This window comes from Jaculus jaculus, chromosome 2, assembly GCF_020740685.1.
Source record: "Jaculus jaculus isolate mJacJac1 chromosome 2, mJacJac1.mat.Y.cur, whole genome shotgun sequence".
In the NCBI taxonomy this organism is placed as follows: Eukaryota; Metazoa; Chordata; class Mammalia; order Rodentia; family Dipodidae; genus Jaculus; species Jaculus jaculus.
The window spans coordinates 89,915,132-89,932,545 of NC_059103.1; the positions used below are offsets into that span (position 1 = coordinate 89,915,132).

At 36.8% G+C, this 17,414-nt stretch overlaps 1 protein-coding gene across 31 annotated transcripts in view; it reads right to left on the bottom strand.

Annotated features, from left to right (window-relative positions):
• Ank2 (ankyrin 2) overlaps positions 1-17,414 on the bottom strand; it is a 710,882-nt gene that overhangs the window by 112,362 nt on the left and 581,106 nt on the right. For all 31 annotated transcript variants that reach the window (XM_045144485.1, XM_045144488.1, XM_045144489.1 and 28 more), the window contains 4 exons: positions 11,430-11,528; positions 5,460-5,657; positions 3,092-3,190; positions 2,830-2,928 (listed from right to left, as the gene is read on the bottom strand). In XM_045144485.1, the coding sequence (XP_045000420.1) occupies positions 2,830-2,928; positions 3,092-3,190; positions 5,460-5,657; positions 11,430-11,528 (495 nt within the window). The remainder of the gene's footprint in view (positions 1-2,829; positions 2,929-3,091; positions 3,191-5,459; positions 5,658-11,429; positions 11,529-17,414) is intronic.

Sequence of the window (17,414 nt, forward strand, 5' to 3'; positions counted from 1 at the left end):
GAGAGCACACAGGTTCACAGTCACCATACTACTAGTGAAAGCTGACTTTCTCTTTGTAAAGCATTGCCATGGCTAGCATATACAAAATACAGGTGTCCAGGAGACTTTGATTCCCAACAAAAAAACATTCATTAACCATGATTCAGCTGTCTCACAGAATACAGTGATAGTAAAAAAAAAAAAAAAAAAAAAAAGAAAGGAATTAATTGTTTATCTGGAATTGAAATGAAGCAGGGAGCCTTGTATTTTATCTGGCAATTCTGTGGTATCTTCTCTTTCTTGACTACAGCTTCTAAAAATAAAATGAGCAAACAAAAAATAACTAGAAATTATGTCGAGAAGGGATTAGTTGACCAGAGATTCTCGAGTATTTCTTTTGAGGGGGCTGAAGAAAAACAGAAAGTATTGAACAAATAAGCACAGTACAAAATGTAGAACTTCAAGGATGGTTGGCAACACAGAGCTGCATTTTAACACAGCAACTGTCATACTTGGCATTCTTTAAAAACTTGGAAGGATGTGAATATATTTATTGTTTTAATAAAACCTATAGTCTATCTCTTTACCCCACAGGAGAAGGGGCACACTACAAGTATACCATCATTAAAAAGAAATGGAGTTGATCAAGCAAGAAACATTTAAATATATAATATAAAGGGTTTGTTCTCTAAAAATTTTGAAAAAACGTTTTATAAAATAGATTTCATTCGAGCACCCTATAGAATATAATTGTCCATGTTATGTTGTCATATGACAATATAATTTAACTCAGCATCACTGTTGCTTCTATGTCCTGTTGGTATTAGAATGTAAATACAGAAGAAGAAAAAGAAAAAAGAAAGATAGAGGGGGAAACAAGGAAAGAGGGGGCAAGTTTAGTTACTGGCCTATATATAAATCTGTTCAGGTTCAGTTTTTTAAAAGGGGTGGAGGGGTCATTTCTTTAAAAAGCAACAAGATGATGAGTTCTTCAAAAATTCTAAAAAGTTAAACTCACATGGCTCCATTAGGAAATAACTGTTGTGTTAGTGATTAAGAAATGTCTTGTAATACTGCCTTGAGGACAATATACTGTCATTAAGGAAACAAATATGAATTTTAAATTCTTCAAAGGTTTTGTGCTCTCACTTTGAAATAACAATGTATTGGACAATATTTAAAATCAAACTTAATTTCTGGTGAATTTTGTCTATGTATAAGAGATTTGAGTATGGAAAAGGTGCAAAACATATATAGATGACAATGTAGGATAGAATACAGGTAAAAATGAAATTGGATATTCTGTTTCACAATTTAAATGGAATTTCTAAAATCAGCACAACAGTCAATTTCTTCTGGAAGAACAATCATTTTAAAAATAACCACTGCATTTATTTGGGGGCAATTATTTCTGTTATACATGCTTTTTCATTTTAATCTTTCAGTGGCCCTTGTAGCTGCTACTGTCTGCATATGTATAGGGAGATACTGTTCTACAGAGAAAATTCACATCATGAATTTGCCATGAAATAAAGACGAGAAAGCTTAATAGGACAGAGCCCATGTGAAATTACATGTGAAATAGAAATTACAAGTAAATATACTACCTAAAAAAATAATATAAAATAATCCTATTACATTACATAGAATTCTGAGACATATATTTTCTATTGACAGAAAGAAAGGTGCCTGGAAATCAACATTCATCTCAAAATATAGAGATGAAAAATTTCTACTCCATGAATCAGATTACATCAAATCAAAATTAGGGGCTGGAGAGATGGCTCCATGGTTAAGGCACTTGCCTGAAAAGTCCAAGGACTGAGGTTTGATTCTCCAGTACACATGTAAAGCCACATGCATGATGTGGTGCATGTGTCTAGTGCTCCTTTGCAGTGGCAAGTGCACCCATATTCTCTCTCCATCTCTCTCTCTTTCTCTCCCTGCCTTTTCCTCTCACTTTCTCACAAATAAATACATAAATAAATAATTTAAAAATCAATAAGAAATGAAAAATCCATGTATTTAAGGAAGGTATTTGATATCAAATAAAATAATCCCTACAACTGATCTATCTCTGGTTAATCTTTTGTTGGGATTGATTATGGAATTCAATTCATTTACACAAACTAAGGTGATCTCTGAAGATTATTTATATACCCAGTCATTCATCACATTTAGAGGTGCTTGCTGGTTTGACTGATTGATTGGTTAGTTTATTCATTGACTGAGTATTTGAGACATGGTGTTACTATATAGCCTAGACTGGCCTCAGATTCAAAACTTTCTTGCCTCAACTTCCCAAGTTCTGGGATTGTAGACATGAATCACCACACTCAGCTTCAGAGAAAGTCTCACATAGAATTTTTAAAAAAATTTTTTCCAGGGTAGGGTCTTACTTTAGCTCAGACTGACCTAGAATTCACTATGTAACCTCAGGATGGCCTCAGACTCATAGGAATCCTCCTACCTATGCCTTCTGAAGGCTGGGATTAGAGGTGTCTGCCACCATGTCTGACAGAGAGAGATTTTGTTAATAAATGCATTTAGATGTAAGTCTGGACCAGGACTCTTAAACTGTCTCCGTCGACAGCATCCATTTTGTTTCCTAACACATGAAAACCACTGAGGTTGTTTTCAGCGGTGTTGTAGCATTCTTTCCAGTATGTGACTTTGAAAGCCCTTCTCAGAGCTCAGCTCCTCACTTTGAGCAGACACACACATGCACACACACACACACACACACACACACACACACACACACACACACTTCGGTATGCACACGGAGAGATGCTCTCTGCTCCTCTCATTCTTTCTCCCTGTGGTTATTCTGACCCAAGCCATACTCACAATGTTAGTGACATCTGGAGAGGCTCCGTTCTGCAGCAGAAGGAGGACAATGTTCAAGTGGCCCATGAAGGCAGCCACATGTATTGGTGTGAGGCCAGACTGCGAAACAAAGCGACAGCAGTTTTACTCCTCTGCACGCTGAGGCTTTGGGGCTTCTTCAGATAAATAAAACATGAGTGAAGAGGACAGAAGATGGATGAGAGAAAGAGGAGGAAGGCATCAGAGAAGGAATGTTTGGTGAGAAGCTGAAACACTTTTCTACCTCTGTTATAGCTTGGATTGAAGCCCCATATTTCACCAGCAGTTCCATGACTTTGATGCGGTTTTTCTTGCAGGCAATGTGCAGTGGAGTAAAACCATTCTGTGCAAAAGACAATCAAGTTAGTTGAAAACATGCAGAAATGATTCTCACGCAACTCCATGCTGGCACATTGCAGGCAATAATGTTACATTGTCACATAATGTCAACAATATACTTCAAACCATATAGGTGTTGAAATTTGGAAATAAAAATGGTAGTGTATTTCTATGGGCACTGAATTTGCTACTGTGGGATGGAATGTCTAATTCTGTGTACTCACAGAAGTAATACAAGTGAAAAATATATGGGCATGCTCTTCAGAGAAGAAAGAATAGGATAATTAATTATGTTTCAGAAGTTTTAAGATGTTTTAGGCTACACCATTGTTCAAGTGATGAAGTGGAAGATGTAGTAGTGAAGATAAACATATTTTTATGATGTAGGGCCAAGTCATCAGAGCATAAGAATTACTCATCTGTCTTCAAAAAGCTAAGACTATGATGGCTTGTTATCATAAGTATTTCAGATGTGTTATTATTTTCTTAGAGAATGCTTCAAATTATCAGAAATCATTATGATAATATTGAGAAGTGGTATTTTATACTGATAGTTTTCCTGACATGTATACAAATCATATGCATTTTACTTGATAAAGAAATAACTATAGCTAGGAGTGGCGGCACATGCCTTTCATCCCAGCACTTGGGAGGCAGAAGTAGGAGGATCACCGTGAGTTCGAGGCCACTCTGGGACTACATAGTGAATTCCAGGGCAGCCTGAGCTAGAGTGAGACCCTACCTCAAAACAAACAAACAAACAAAAATAACCCTAAGTGCCAAGATATATTTTATTTTTTAAAGAAATGATTATACTACTATTTAAGAAAAATCTCTGGGATAACATTAAGGTGATGCCTCTAGAAGACAAACAAAGGTAGTAAGTTTCATAAAGCACTTTGTAACTTTGTAAACTAGGCTAAGAGTCAGGAACTGAAGGAAATCTATAAAAACTTAACTATCCTCATGCTAAATCATGTATTATATTAGTTATCTTTTTATTTGAACAATGATCCTCTATTGAGTTATAGTTTCACTGCCAACTAACAGTTTTGAATGCCCCATTGGGGACTGAGGATTAATTGGCATTTTTATATGCTAGTAGTTCTCGGGAAAGCATATGGCCTTACTTAAGTTAATGACTTCTCATTTTGTTCATAATGGAGTGATAAACACAACTAATTTGTTGAGTCACATTCCTATTTACAAACTACATAATAATCCACAGGGAAGTAGCCACAGGTACATGTAGTGCTTAAACTACATGCAGTTAGTAACTTTTGATATTTTATGTTTATTGATCACTATCCAATTACAAACTCGTATTTTCAATTCCCCATGAGAAAAACTGATGTCTTCACATTGTTGTACATAACCCTCAAAGTATATCCTTTTCAAAGTAAATGATTAATACATTGATTCCAGTAGAAATTTTAACATAAAATGTTGAATATTTGCTGATTTTAATGGTAGACCCTTATATGCTGGCAAAGGAGAACTTTAATTGACATAAACCATGTAAACCTGTAGAAAAAAGAATTTGTTCTTAGTTTGAGAATTAGAAAGCAAGTGGCATAAATTAGTACCTGTTTAATGACTAATTGTTAGAATATAAGTGAAGCAAGGAAGGTTTACTCCATATTAGACCGTGGGAGACATAAAGCCACTTCAGGGATAGACTTTTATTATTTCCTCTGTGCAGTCCTGGAATTGTTTCTATAAAATGCTTCCCGAAGCGATAATACACCAGGCATCACTTTTTAATTAGCCTGTGGTTGAATAGTCAGGTCAGGAAAAAAAATCTCTAAGCCAACTCCTCACAAGCTTCTATTTTAGACTATCACATAAACAAATGTATTCACCATCTTAAAATCTTTTTTGTTCAAAAGAGATTAATAAATTTTAACCTTTCGTGCCTGTATTCTGATTCTATCTAGTATCTAGAAGTATGTAGGATGTGTTTTGTAATTCATTTTGCTACTTTTATGTTCACTTAAAATTGCTCATCACTCAGGATCTCGTATTATCTGTTTGCAACTCACTGGTTTCAGACATAGCACTTTATTGAAGTTCTTTTAAATCTATCCTTGCTCACAGTGACTTCATAGAAAACTATGACAGCATGAAGTAGGCAGGCAGCTTGTGGGAGGTGACAAGCTTGGCAGCATTAACTATGTATCTGTAACGATGCATCACTGGTTTAGGCACCATTGGCCAATGTGGGTTTGATTTTATGATCTGTATTCAGTTAATGTGGACTGGGCCAGGTTTACCAGGGCTCTGGCATTTGGGTTGGCTCTCTTGTCCAGAAGGAGCTTGGTTACACGATAGTGGCCACAGTGTGCAGCAACATGAAGGGCCGTCAGGTAATCCAAGGTGACGTCATCGACAGGTGCCTTGTGACGTAACAGGTGCTTCACGCATTCCACGTGGTCCCCCTGTGCAGCCATGTGAAGTGGAGATAGCCCATTCTGCGCATCAAAATAAAGGACAATCAATCCCACATTTTTTTAATTACTTAATGTTCAGGAGCCCAGCAAACGCATGTATTGACAAAAGGGAATGGATGTCTCAAAATATAGCAGATCGGGCTGGAGAGACACTTGCTGTAATATACAGCAGATTATGTTAGATATAAAAAGGAAAGACCATCTCATTTTATAATCATACTATTCTCTAGCAAAAGACATATTAACATATTTTTCATGAGCCAATATATTTGTGGCAGTTCAGCTTGATTTAAAATTAAAACAGCATAGAAATGGAGAGATGGCTCAGCCATTAAAAGGTGCTTGGCTGCAAAGACTGATGGTCTAGGTTCAATTCCCTAGTACCTACATAAAGTCAGACCGACAAAAGTAGTGCATGCATCTGGAGTTTGTTTGCAGTGGCTAGAGGCCCTGGCACATTCATACTCACTCTCTTTGTCTCTGTCCTTTCTAAAGGAAATAAATAAATATGTTTTAAAAATTTATAAGGGCAATATTAAATATATAAAGGTAAATTATTGCTGATGCATGAATTATTTGTACCCAAATCTATGCACATCAGTCTACATTCAATTATCTTTCTGCCTAAATTTCTTTACCTATACATAGATGGGTAAGTGGATATAGAAGGGCAAATGGTTGAGCCAGGGGATGAGAAAATTTTGCCAAGCAATTCTGTGATTCCTTTCTCCAATAATATCATAAACCTTAATTTAAACTGGAATGAAAGAGATAGATAAGAACTAGAAAATTATGAAGCCCATGTGGACCTCACTACTCTTACATGTGAGGATAGTTAGCATCTGTGACTATGGACACGGTCCAAACAGATTCAGCCTCAGTGATGAAGGAACTGAAAGGTGGAAATAGAACCGTGGAGTACGGGGCTGTTCATTATTAGTCCAGGTAATATCCTTTCTTTAAAAAAAGAAACATACACTTCAAGAAAATAAGTAAAACTAGAAAAACTAGTCTATTCAAGAATCTACACTACTGCTTTTGGCTAATCATTATTATAAAAATGCTCTATTACCAAGATAACTAGTTTGGAAACATTATATTCAAAGAGGAAGAAACTGCCTTTGGGTAACATGCCAGAAAAATGCACTATTCTCAACATGGAAGGTGATTTTAAAAATGAGAAAAAGCTAAAACCAAACACATTAAAATCATAATTGTACTTGTTTATGGGTGGTAGAGTTCAAATGACTTAAATAACTATTTTCTTTGATTCTGAAATAAAATGCATTCAAAATTATTTTCATCTCCTAAAATCCATAAAACAAACTTCAGAAAATAAAGAGAGCAGGTTGTTAAGGAAGTATCTGTCCATTAGCGTGAAAGACAATAGCAAATTGCAGAACAAATTTCGACATTGACAGTGTTCTGTCTATAATATTCATCTGAAATTATCATTCCTCGATGCCACCTTATCCACTTGACAACTATATGGGAAATAAAATATTCACTATTTCATCCTTTCTGCATTTTACATTTATTTAATGAATACATATCTAATCAATTACTATTCCAGTACAGGGGTCATAGCAGAGTGTATAATAGACAAGGAATCCCTTCTCCATCAATGTTACCTTGAAGTGGGGAGATTGACAATGATAGTCTGGGAGACAGACATACAATTCAAAACTAAACATTGAAATCTGTAGTGAAGAAGGTCATCAATGCTAAGGAGAAACCTAAAGCACAGACTATACAAGGGAGTGTGTGTTGCAAACACCATACTGATAAGGTGGCCATATGTAACCTGACTGGAAAGGTGAATTTTAAAATGATGAAAGACCTGGCCCTGCTGATTTGGGAAAAGAGTATGTAAGATAGAAGAAAAATGAGTGCAAGCATGCTGTGTTGGGACCATACACACGTGATATCAAGTCAATAAGGAGGAGGATGTGGCTTAATGTAAGTGAATTAGAAGGGTGAATAAGGAAAGAAATTCAGAGACATTAGAGAACTTGTGAAGCTTTGGCTTCCATTCAGAGAGAGTTGAGGCATGGTTGAAAGAGCTAGGGCAGCAGGATTGCCCTGGGTGCTGTGTTAAGAACAGTCTGGGCTATGGGGAAAAGAAGGAAGGCCAGACTTCTTACAGCCACCCAGGTGAGATGATGACCTGGAGTACAGCAGAGGTAATTTGGCTCTTCATCTGTTTCTGACTTAATGACACAATTAAAAGGAAGAGCTGGCAGGATTTGGTGACAGAATGTGGAAAATGATAAAGAAAAGAATCCAGTCTGATGTGAAGCAGTCAATCTGAGAAGTGGAAAGAATGAGAGGACCAAGAGTGGAGGAAAGAGAGGTGAGGATTACATTTAGGTGTAGGGAAAATATCAGGAGCATGATTCTGAATTCAAATGGAACAGGACATATCCAAGCAGTTGGTGAACCAACATGAACCTATGGAATCCTAGAAACACACACTTGTGTATTATAAGCTCATAAACCCTTGCAAGATGAACATGAGAACTCAGTGGAAGTGAGTACAGACTCAGAAGAAAGAAACAGACTGATTTCTGGAATTTCTAACATTATAAGACCCGAGAGACAAAAAGGAAACAGTAAAGGAGTCTAAGTAGAAGCTGGAAAACAAAAGGAAAAACAGAGGAATACAATTGTTTTGTTCTAGGAAAGTCTTTTGAAAAGCAAGTAATAAGAGGCTACACCAGATGCCAGTAATAGGAAAGAACATAGACTCCATGGGCTCTTATTCATGTAACTGAATAGCTATGAAGTTGAGAGTCTATGGAAATTCTGTTTTAATTGCTTCAGGTTCTTTTTTGTTTTTTTACTATTGTGGGAAATAAATAAAAAGGCAGGTATCTAAGAAATTTAAAGAAAAAGTATAGCTCACTTAGGTAGCAGGGAGCAAGATTTTAAATTTTAAACTGCAATGTTATGTTAGGTAGCTTATGGGCAGACTTGAGGTCTATGATCGTGAACCTGAAGCCAGCCTTTTTAAACATATATTTTGTGTATCTTTCCCCTTGATAGTTCCTTACTAACCAGAACAAAGCTGGCACATTGTATCATCCAAATACATGATAGCCAGGCACATGAATGAATGAATATAATCACAGAGTCACGAACATGCTATGCTGGATCTTATATCTTAATGACACCTGATTTGACAGGAAGACCATTTAAAAACTCCCAATTAGGTAAGCCATGATCTTTCTTAGTGATATGACCAATATAGGTAAATTCTGTAAGCAAGTTTATTTGCTAATTTTTTTTGAAAAGCATATATGTCACAACTTCATATTCATTTTATTTGAAGTAACGGTTTTATTTAAATTGCAATCTATTTCTTCAGCAGAGCTTTCCATAATTACCATAGCAAAACTCAGTTTTAAAATGTTGCATTTAATCACATGCACAATATAGATATGAGAATGAATATAATGAAGACAATTTATTTCTCTTCATATATTTGCTTTGAAGCACATTTTCATGGCTGGTTGAACACATCTTTTATGACTGAGCTCATTGTATATATTTTAAATGTGTAGCTTGCTTTGTTCCAAATGATTTCAATTAAATTGTCAATTAATAAAAGTAACTGGCAGGTGGGAATCACCAATGTGTTTGGGGCCAGGTCCTGGGTAAGTGAGGAAATGCTGGTCACTGATGTGTTTGGCCAGCACTACAGGAGGACCCATCAACTTCTCCAAACTACCAAGGCTGTGGCTGCAGCCCAAGCACCCACATATTCTTGGGGCTGTGTGTTCAGCAAGGGCCAGCTGCAAGGCAAGCCTTGAAATCATCGTTGGGTAAGTGTGCTATCCTGTGCTGCTAGTGGTAGCTGTTAACATAAAGCATCCACACTGCCTCAGTTCAGAGCAACCTGCCTATCAGGCCAAGGGCATCAGTCCTGTGCCACACAGGACCCCAGTGTGGATCACAATCCAAAGTCCTCAGTCCTAAATAATACTGGGAGAATAGAGCACTGCCTGGACAACAAGTAAGCCATGCAGACTAGGGCCACACCCTGACCCACCATGCGGACTAGGGCCACACCCTGACCCACCATGCGGACTAGGGCCACACCCTGACCCACCATGCGGACTAGGGCCACACCCTGACCCACCTGGAGGTGACACAGACAAGGTGGATCCTGCTCAGACCCTAGATCACACAACCCAAGCAAGCAGGCAAACAAATTCCTCACACTTCTCACTTAACCAAAACTGACCTAGTGATACAAGTCAAGAGCCTCTAGAACTGAATGGTAATGAATAGATGCACAGAACGCCTTTGACAAAACACAGCATCACTTCATGATTAAAATGCTGGGGAAACTAGTACTGAAAGGACCATATTTCAATAAAATAAAGGCTAAATATAAACCACCTAAGGCCCAAATCATACTAAGCAAGAAAAATCTAGATTTCCCATTAAGATAGTGAACAAATCAGGCATACCCACTCTCCCCCCTGCTCTTCAACATAGTACTAGAAATCCTAGCCCAACCAATAAGACAAGAGAAAGAAATAGAAGGAATACAAATTGGAAAGGAAGAAGTCAAACTAGCCCTATTTGCAAATGACCTGATTTTATACATAAGTGACTCACAAGACTCCACCAAAAGAAATCTTCAAAATATGATAAACTCTTTCAGCAAAGTGGCAGACTAAGAAAGACAAATGTTACATGTGGCTCCTAAACTGGACATCAAGAAAAGTGTAAAAGGGAACAAGCATTAGAAGTATGGGTGCATAACTACAAGAAGACCAGAGAAGAGGAACCAGGGAGTAATGAGAAGGGGAGTTTTCAGACAGACCAGTACAAGGAAAGAATATCTGGGTGGTAGGGTAGGGGAATTGGGGTCAGGGAAGGTGAGGAGGGGAACTACACAAAACCAAAGAGTAAGGTATGCAGCACCATAGGAACCTTCCTCCTGGAAATCAGTATAAAATACAGAACTACCAATTAAGGAAGGCTGACAGACCAGACCAAAATGTCTAGTAGATGCCTCTGAGTGATTAATATCAACTTATGTATCATGATGTTTCTGATAACCCAAAGGCTAAGTGAGAGCAAACATATAGTAATAAACTTTAATGATAAAGAACAATTCCCTGAAAAATTAATTTTCCATGTGGTTTTTATTCACATGGAAAATGGTTTTTCTGTTTGAACATATTTATTAAATGAGCTGAAAAACATTAGCTGTATTATACAACAAAGTACAATTATTTAATGGCTCTTTTGACATTACTAGTCTTCATTTATGCTTTCCATATATGCTCTATTAATCCCAAAGGTAATTGACCAAAACCACTGTTATATAATTATTTTTTTACAAGTATTACCCAAGAGAAAGTTGAGTAAGCTAAAAGATTTATCACTAGAATGTTAATGGCATTACTTTAAATGATAATTTCATATATATTTTAGTTATCTTAGAGAATCATAAAATCTAAACTCAAGAATGTAAGTCTTATTTATATGAACATAAAATATGATATTCTTACTTTCATATAATGTGGGTAGTCAAGTTTTCATCTATGAAAACAGTAGAAAGGTAAAATATAAAAAGAACCGAGGACATCTACTCTGCCCTCACTAGTATATATAATGGTTCATTTTGATATTTTAGAAGTTTGACACATATTTCTTTTTCCTAGCATACACATACTGAAGTAGGAGAAAACGCTGGGCTGACGTTTCAGTGTTAAGGGGAGAGATTCACAACAGTGACTTACAGCGCTCTGGGAGCCAGTCTCACTCATGGCTCACCTTAGTTCTTGCCAGCAAAGGAGCACCACGTTCCAGGAGAAGTTCCACCACTTGGTCATGCCCGCTGCGTGCAGCACAGTGCAGTGGAGTTAACCCGTCCTGGCAAAACAATTACAGAAGCAGGCCTGAGTTCACCTTCTAGTTTTAAATGAAGTTTATATTTGTTTTCGTTCAAAAGAGGATGCCTAAAACTCAATTCTAATGCCTCTATAAAAACATAGTGGAATGGCATGGCTATATGATAGAAAAGAAGATGGGTAAAAGAGAAAACAGATGAAAAGAGATTTTTATTTAGAGAAATAGAGACAAAGCAGTGACCAAGAGAGAGCAAGAGAGCCCCACAGGTGGAGTGCCATCAGTGGAAGTGGATTTCTAGCTGTTTGCAGATCCAAGAAGATGGTGAGGCACCTGGTTGCCTTTGTTGAACTCTACAGCTTTGGTCACATGGAACCACAACTGGTGACTCTACTAAATTATACTATTTCACTTTGGTTATCCTGACACAGCGCATATCTAAAAATTCTTCATCTCATTTTTCTATGTACATTTCCTTATGAACTGTAATTTTCATATATTTTTTTTCTAAAATGTCCTGTGATGCCCTAAGTTCTTTCACATTCGATTAACTTGTATAACACATTTTCAGCCTTAGAAATTATGTAATTATTTCCCAATGATGAAATTTACAATGAATAAATACAATTAAATAGTGTGATGGACTGTATGACACAACTGAATGATATGTTGTTTATAAAGTCTTGTGAGTTAATAATTTGGAGAGGGCTTCTGGTTGCCAATCCCCATATGCTTTCTGTCTTTCCTATTATATTTCTGCTTAGGGTAGGGTGGCCAAAAAGAAGAATGAGTGGGAAACAGACAAAATATGAGGCAAAAATCACAGAAAGAAATAAAGTGCTGAACATACAATATGGTGATTTGAGACTTAAATGAAAATAAAAATCAAGATTGTCCCAAAGGGAAAAAAAAAAAAAAAAAAAGCAGAGAAGATGGGCAGCCTGGCAGCCACTGGAGAACAGGAAGCAGAGAAAAGAGTTAAGATTTCTGAAATGCTGACTTCTCCCGAACTCTACTTGTATTCTGTTTCTCTGTCCAAGACCATCTTTCCAGATGATGCTTTGTCTAACAAAAACATCTCTTCTGAGTTTCAACATTGTTCCCCTGGCATTTCTAAGTTAGATCTTGCCCATTTGCCCCACTATATGCACACTCCATTACTCCTCTTTTCTCAACTAAGCGCTGTGTCCTGTATGATCAATCTCTCTAGTTGCTTCTATGAACTACCTTGCCCTCTGGCTCCAGGCTGGGTATGACCAGTGGAAAAGGCAACAGGACAGTGAAGGGACACTGGAGGAGCTTCTGAATCAGGCTATATGTCTTGCAAAGGGTAATGTTCCTGCCAGGGACTGTCTCCAGATAAAACTCTCCCTTGATGTTTTGTGAAACTTTTATTTGTCCCTTCTCACCTTTCAGGTCCTAAGCTGATAATGGACCTTTGATTTCTAGCCCCTGTACACTGTTTCATGTACCTACCTACCCAATACAGTGTCATAAACTGACTTTCAAAACTCTAATCAAATTACTAAATTTGAGTATGCATCTGTTTTTGGCTATGATTTTGACTGATAATGACTCCTTACTGTGGTAAGTCAACTTAGCTAATAGGAAGATACTGAATAAAAGAGACAGTACAGTTTTATGCATCTGAGAAAGAACATGAAAGGACTGTCTTCACAGAGAAAGCATTTAACCACTACGGTTGGGAATGTCACATTGTTTTTAATTTTTTCCAGGAGGAATATGATGGGAAATTATAGTGGCAAAATGACTTACATGTTCCTGCTTTTGTATCTTGAAAATCGGTACCCTTAATGAAAGTATAAAACATTAACTGTGATTATAAGTTATATAATGAATTTGACATAGCATGATTTCTCAAATATAATCTTGATGGGGCTTCAGGGAGATCTAGATTTTGAGAAGTCACCAAAAGTGAATGGAAGCTTTCTGCTCACTGGTTTAGGGTGTGGAATGTAGAGTTGGAGTCCTGAGGCCACTCTCAGACCAGACACCATTAGATAACCACTGCAAGCCTCAACCCAAAGATGTGTATGATATGGATAACTTTCCTTGCTGTGTTTAACTTACAGTTCTGTGAACGATGAGGGAGAGGAGATTGACGTCCATGTTTTTGAGCATAGGCAGGTAGAGTTTACCATGAATACATGACAATTAACTATGTAATCATAGTGAAGCCTCAAACATGTCCTCAGGATAATAATCACAACTTAAAATTATATTACCATATGTGAATTAATTAATTTATTTATTGAGACAGGGTCCTGTGTGTTTCAGGCTAACCTCATAGGCAAGGATGACTTTAAAGTTTTGATCTTCTTTCCTGTCCATCTCTGAAGCATGAGATTATGGGTGTATACCACTATGCCCAGTTTATATGATGTGTCCTGGAGATTGAACCCAGGGCTTCCTGTATACTAGGCAAGCACTCTACCACCTGAGACCATCCCCAGCCCAACAACAGAAGCTTTACAAAGAATATTTAGTATAATCACAGTACCATCATGGCATAATAAAAACTAAATTAGTTCTCCATCTTACATTTAATGAGCCTGCCCTTATTAAAGACTTGTGACTAGTGACATCCAGTGCAAGTTGTCCAACAGACTCAATTAGACTGGAGTTTGAATCTTTTCTAAGAATAGCAGTATTAATTTATTATATTTCTTGTCCAGGTTATACATTGCAGGACATTTTTACTTATAAGCCTGTGAGAGGTCAAGCTTTTCTTGCCCTTTCCACAGTCACCCTTCATTTTTCTTCCCTACAACCATCTTACAAACATGCATGTGCTCACCTCTAACATACTGGTAAATCTTCAAAGCACCACAAACAAAATTAGAGGGACACCATTTATCTAGCAGGTAATTCCTAACATTTTCTTCCTACAATCATTTCTTTCCCTGTCTTTTCTTTTCCCCCCTCTTTGGCAGGGAAATGGAGACTTAGAGAGAGAGAAACACACAATTAATGTTACTTTTAAAACTAGTTAATTAATGAGAGAAGCCAATTGGCAGTGGAGAGAAAAACCCTTCTTCAGTGAGCTACAGGTAACAAACAGGGCATAAGCAAGAAAAGCCCATGATATATATGCAAAGCTGGAAGAGGTAGGTGCTGTGTAAATGAACTAGAAAGTGTCATAAAGTTCATGGCTGATTGCTGTTTTTTTCTTGTTCATATGCCTTTTCCCAGCTTCATAGCCCACTTCCACTCCCACTCTCAGAGTGTCTTTCTCTTTCTTTGTAACAGTCTATTTCTGTTACTTTCCCATTTGTGCCTGATACAGGTTCTCTCCAAACCCAGATCAACACCTAATTCTCCACTGGGTTTCACTTCCAATAATGGAAACCAGTCTTCTATTTTTAACCTTTCATTTTTTTTTTTTTTGTTGTTTGTTTTTTTCAAGGTAGGGTCTCACTCTAGCTCAGGTTGAACTTGTAGTCTCAGGGTGGCCTCGAATTCATGGGGATCCTCCTACCTCTGCTTCCTAAGTGCTGGGATTAAAGGTGTGTCCTTTTATTAACACAGAAATTGTACCAACTATGCTGCATTTCCTAGCACATGCTATACAACTCTGCTGGAACTTATTTATCCCTTTCAGAAGTCTTGTTCCTCAAGTGAAGACCTCCACATTTTAAAATGTCAAGAAAATGATTCTTGCATCATAAATCAGTAGGAAGGTAACATAAGATAATATTTTAGTAGTATTCAACAGAGTGTTTAGAACATGAAACACAATGACAACTGGTAGCCATTACTGTTTCTTCATTAGTTATTATGCCCAATAAAAGTAAAACAGGGTTATTTCCTGTTTTGATGTGTTTTCTTCAGCATCCTTTAGTGGTATTTGTATAGCTTTATTGTTTGGAGTGAAATATGTACTTTAATATTTTAAACATAATCCTCATATGGGGTATCTCCACATTTAAATAATAAATAAGCTTTAAAACAGAAAAGAATAATAAGCTTAATAATCCAGAATTAATAGTTTCACTTTTAATAACTATAAAATATATAGTTTAACATTAAAACAGGATTTTTAATAAAGAACTCTGGTTAAAATGTCTGAAAACTTCACACAAAACATATTCAATAATGAGAATGCCAACAAGATACAAAATACCTCAGTAATTGTCAAAGTAGAGATAAGAGTGGGGAAGGGTGGGTATGAGTTATTTTATTTTATTTTTGCTTTTTCAAGGTATGTTTTCACTCTAGCCCAGGCTAGCCTGGAATTCACTGTGTAGCATCAGAGTGGCCTTGAACTCACAGTGATCCTCCTACCTCTGACTACCAAGTGCTGGGATTAAAGGTGTGTGCCTCCATGACCGGCTGACGTATTTTTTAATTAGCAAAGAGCTTCTAGAAATTTTGATTTCCTACAGATAATGAAAATTTCAAAACTGAGAAAAATATTGAGAGGAGCTAGGGAACCCTCTTAATAGAAGATACTGAATTCTGAGTTATTTGATTGCTTGGAAGAATTCAGAATGCTATGACAGAAAGACTAACTTTAAAAATTTTGTATATAGAAAGTATTACTATGCTAGTCAAAAGAAATTAAGCATTTTCATCTTGAAATATATTTTTAAAGATTAAAATCAAGCTATATTCTATTATTTTAGTTATCAGATTTCATAGTTCAGGGATTTGCCTCCAGATTCCAGACCATAGCTTTTCATCTGTTGCTTGATGTAGCCTACAATCAGAAAGAATTGAAAAATCCTTTTCAAATTCTGTTCCTCAGAGATGAAAAAGTAGTTTAACTTATAGTGGGGGCGGGGGGGAGGAGATGGAGGTGAGCTCAGCAGCCTTCAATACTGCATGTGATCTCACAGTGCCAAAGCTAGTCCATATCAATGACAAAGCTCATTTTACATATCCCATATATATTAGCAGATCTAAAACAACCATGGTGAAACTGTTAATATCATAGAAATCAACAAGGACAAAGGTTATAATTCAAGGCTTTTTTGTTTTGCCTTGATGTTCTTTTTTTGTTTGTTTTGAGAACTTGTTTGTAAGGTGCCTCACACATACTAGTCCAGTGCTTACTACTCCACTCCATGACTTCAGCTGCGAGCAGAGACCTAATCTGGCTCTTCAGTGAAGTAACTCCTAGATTCATGGCACAAGGAGGAACCTCTCTGTCAAAAGGATGAAAGAACAGAATGCTCACGTGATGTGCGCAATTATAAATCTATTTTTACTTTTATAATCCTGGAGTAAATTCAATTTATTGGCTATATGTAAAAGTTACCCTGCATAAAATATCCTCCAAAATTCCCTTCCTGGTGCTTACACCTTAATAACAAGACTAGCATATAAATCTAACTTCTCATTTCTTAAAACTCTTTTTATGGCAATATAATACCAATTTGGCAGTGGACTTTTTAACTGTGTATGCATTGTATGTGAGCCAAGTCAACCACAGCATCTTTTAAGAATTAAGGGTTAATACAATTGGCAAACATACACTTAAGAAAATGTTCAACATATCTAATCATCAGGGAAATGCAAATTAAAACAACTATGACTTCCACCTTACCCCAACAAGGATAGCAAACATCAAAAAATCAAATGAACATAAATGCTGGCAAGGATGTAGAGAAGTAGGAACATTCATCCACTGTTTTTGGGAATGTAAGATGGTATAACCACTTTGGAAAGCAACATGGAGACTCCTGAAAAAGCTGACTATAGAGATACCAACAGACCCAGTTATTCCCTTACTGGGCATCTACCCCCAAACCTTCAAACCACAGGCCAGAGAGATTTGCTCAACCATGTTTGTAGCAGCTCAATTTATAATAGCTAAGAGTTGGAATCAACCTAAATATCCATCACTAGAAGAATGGATAACTAAGATGTGGCATATCTACACAAGGG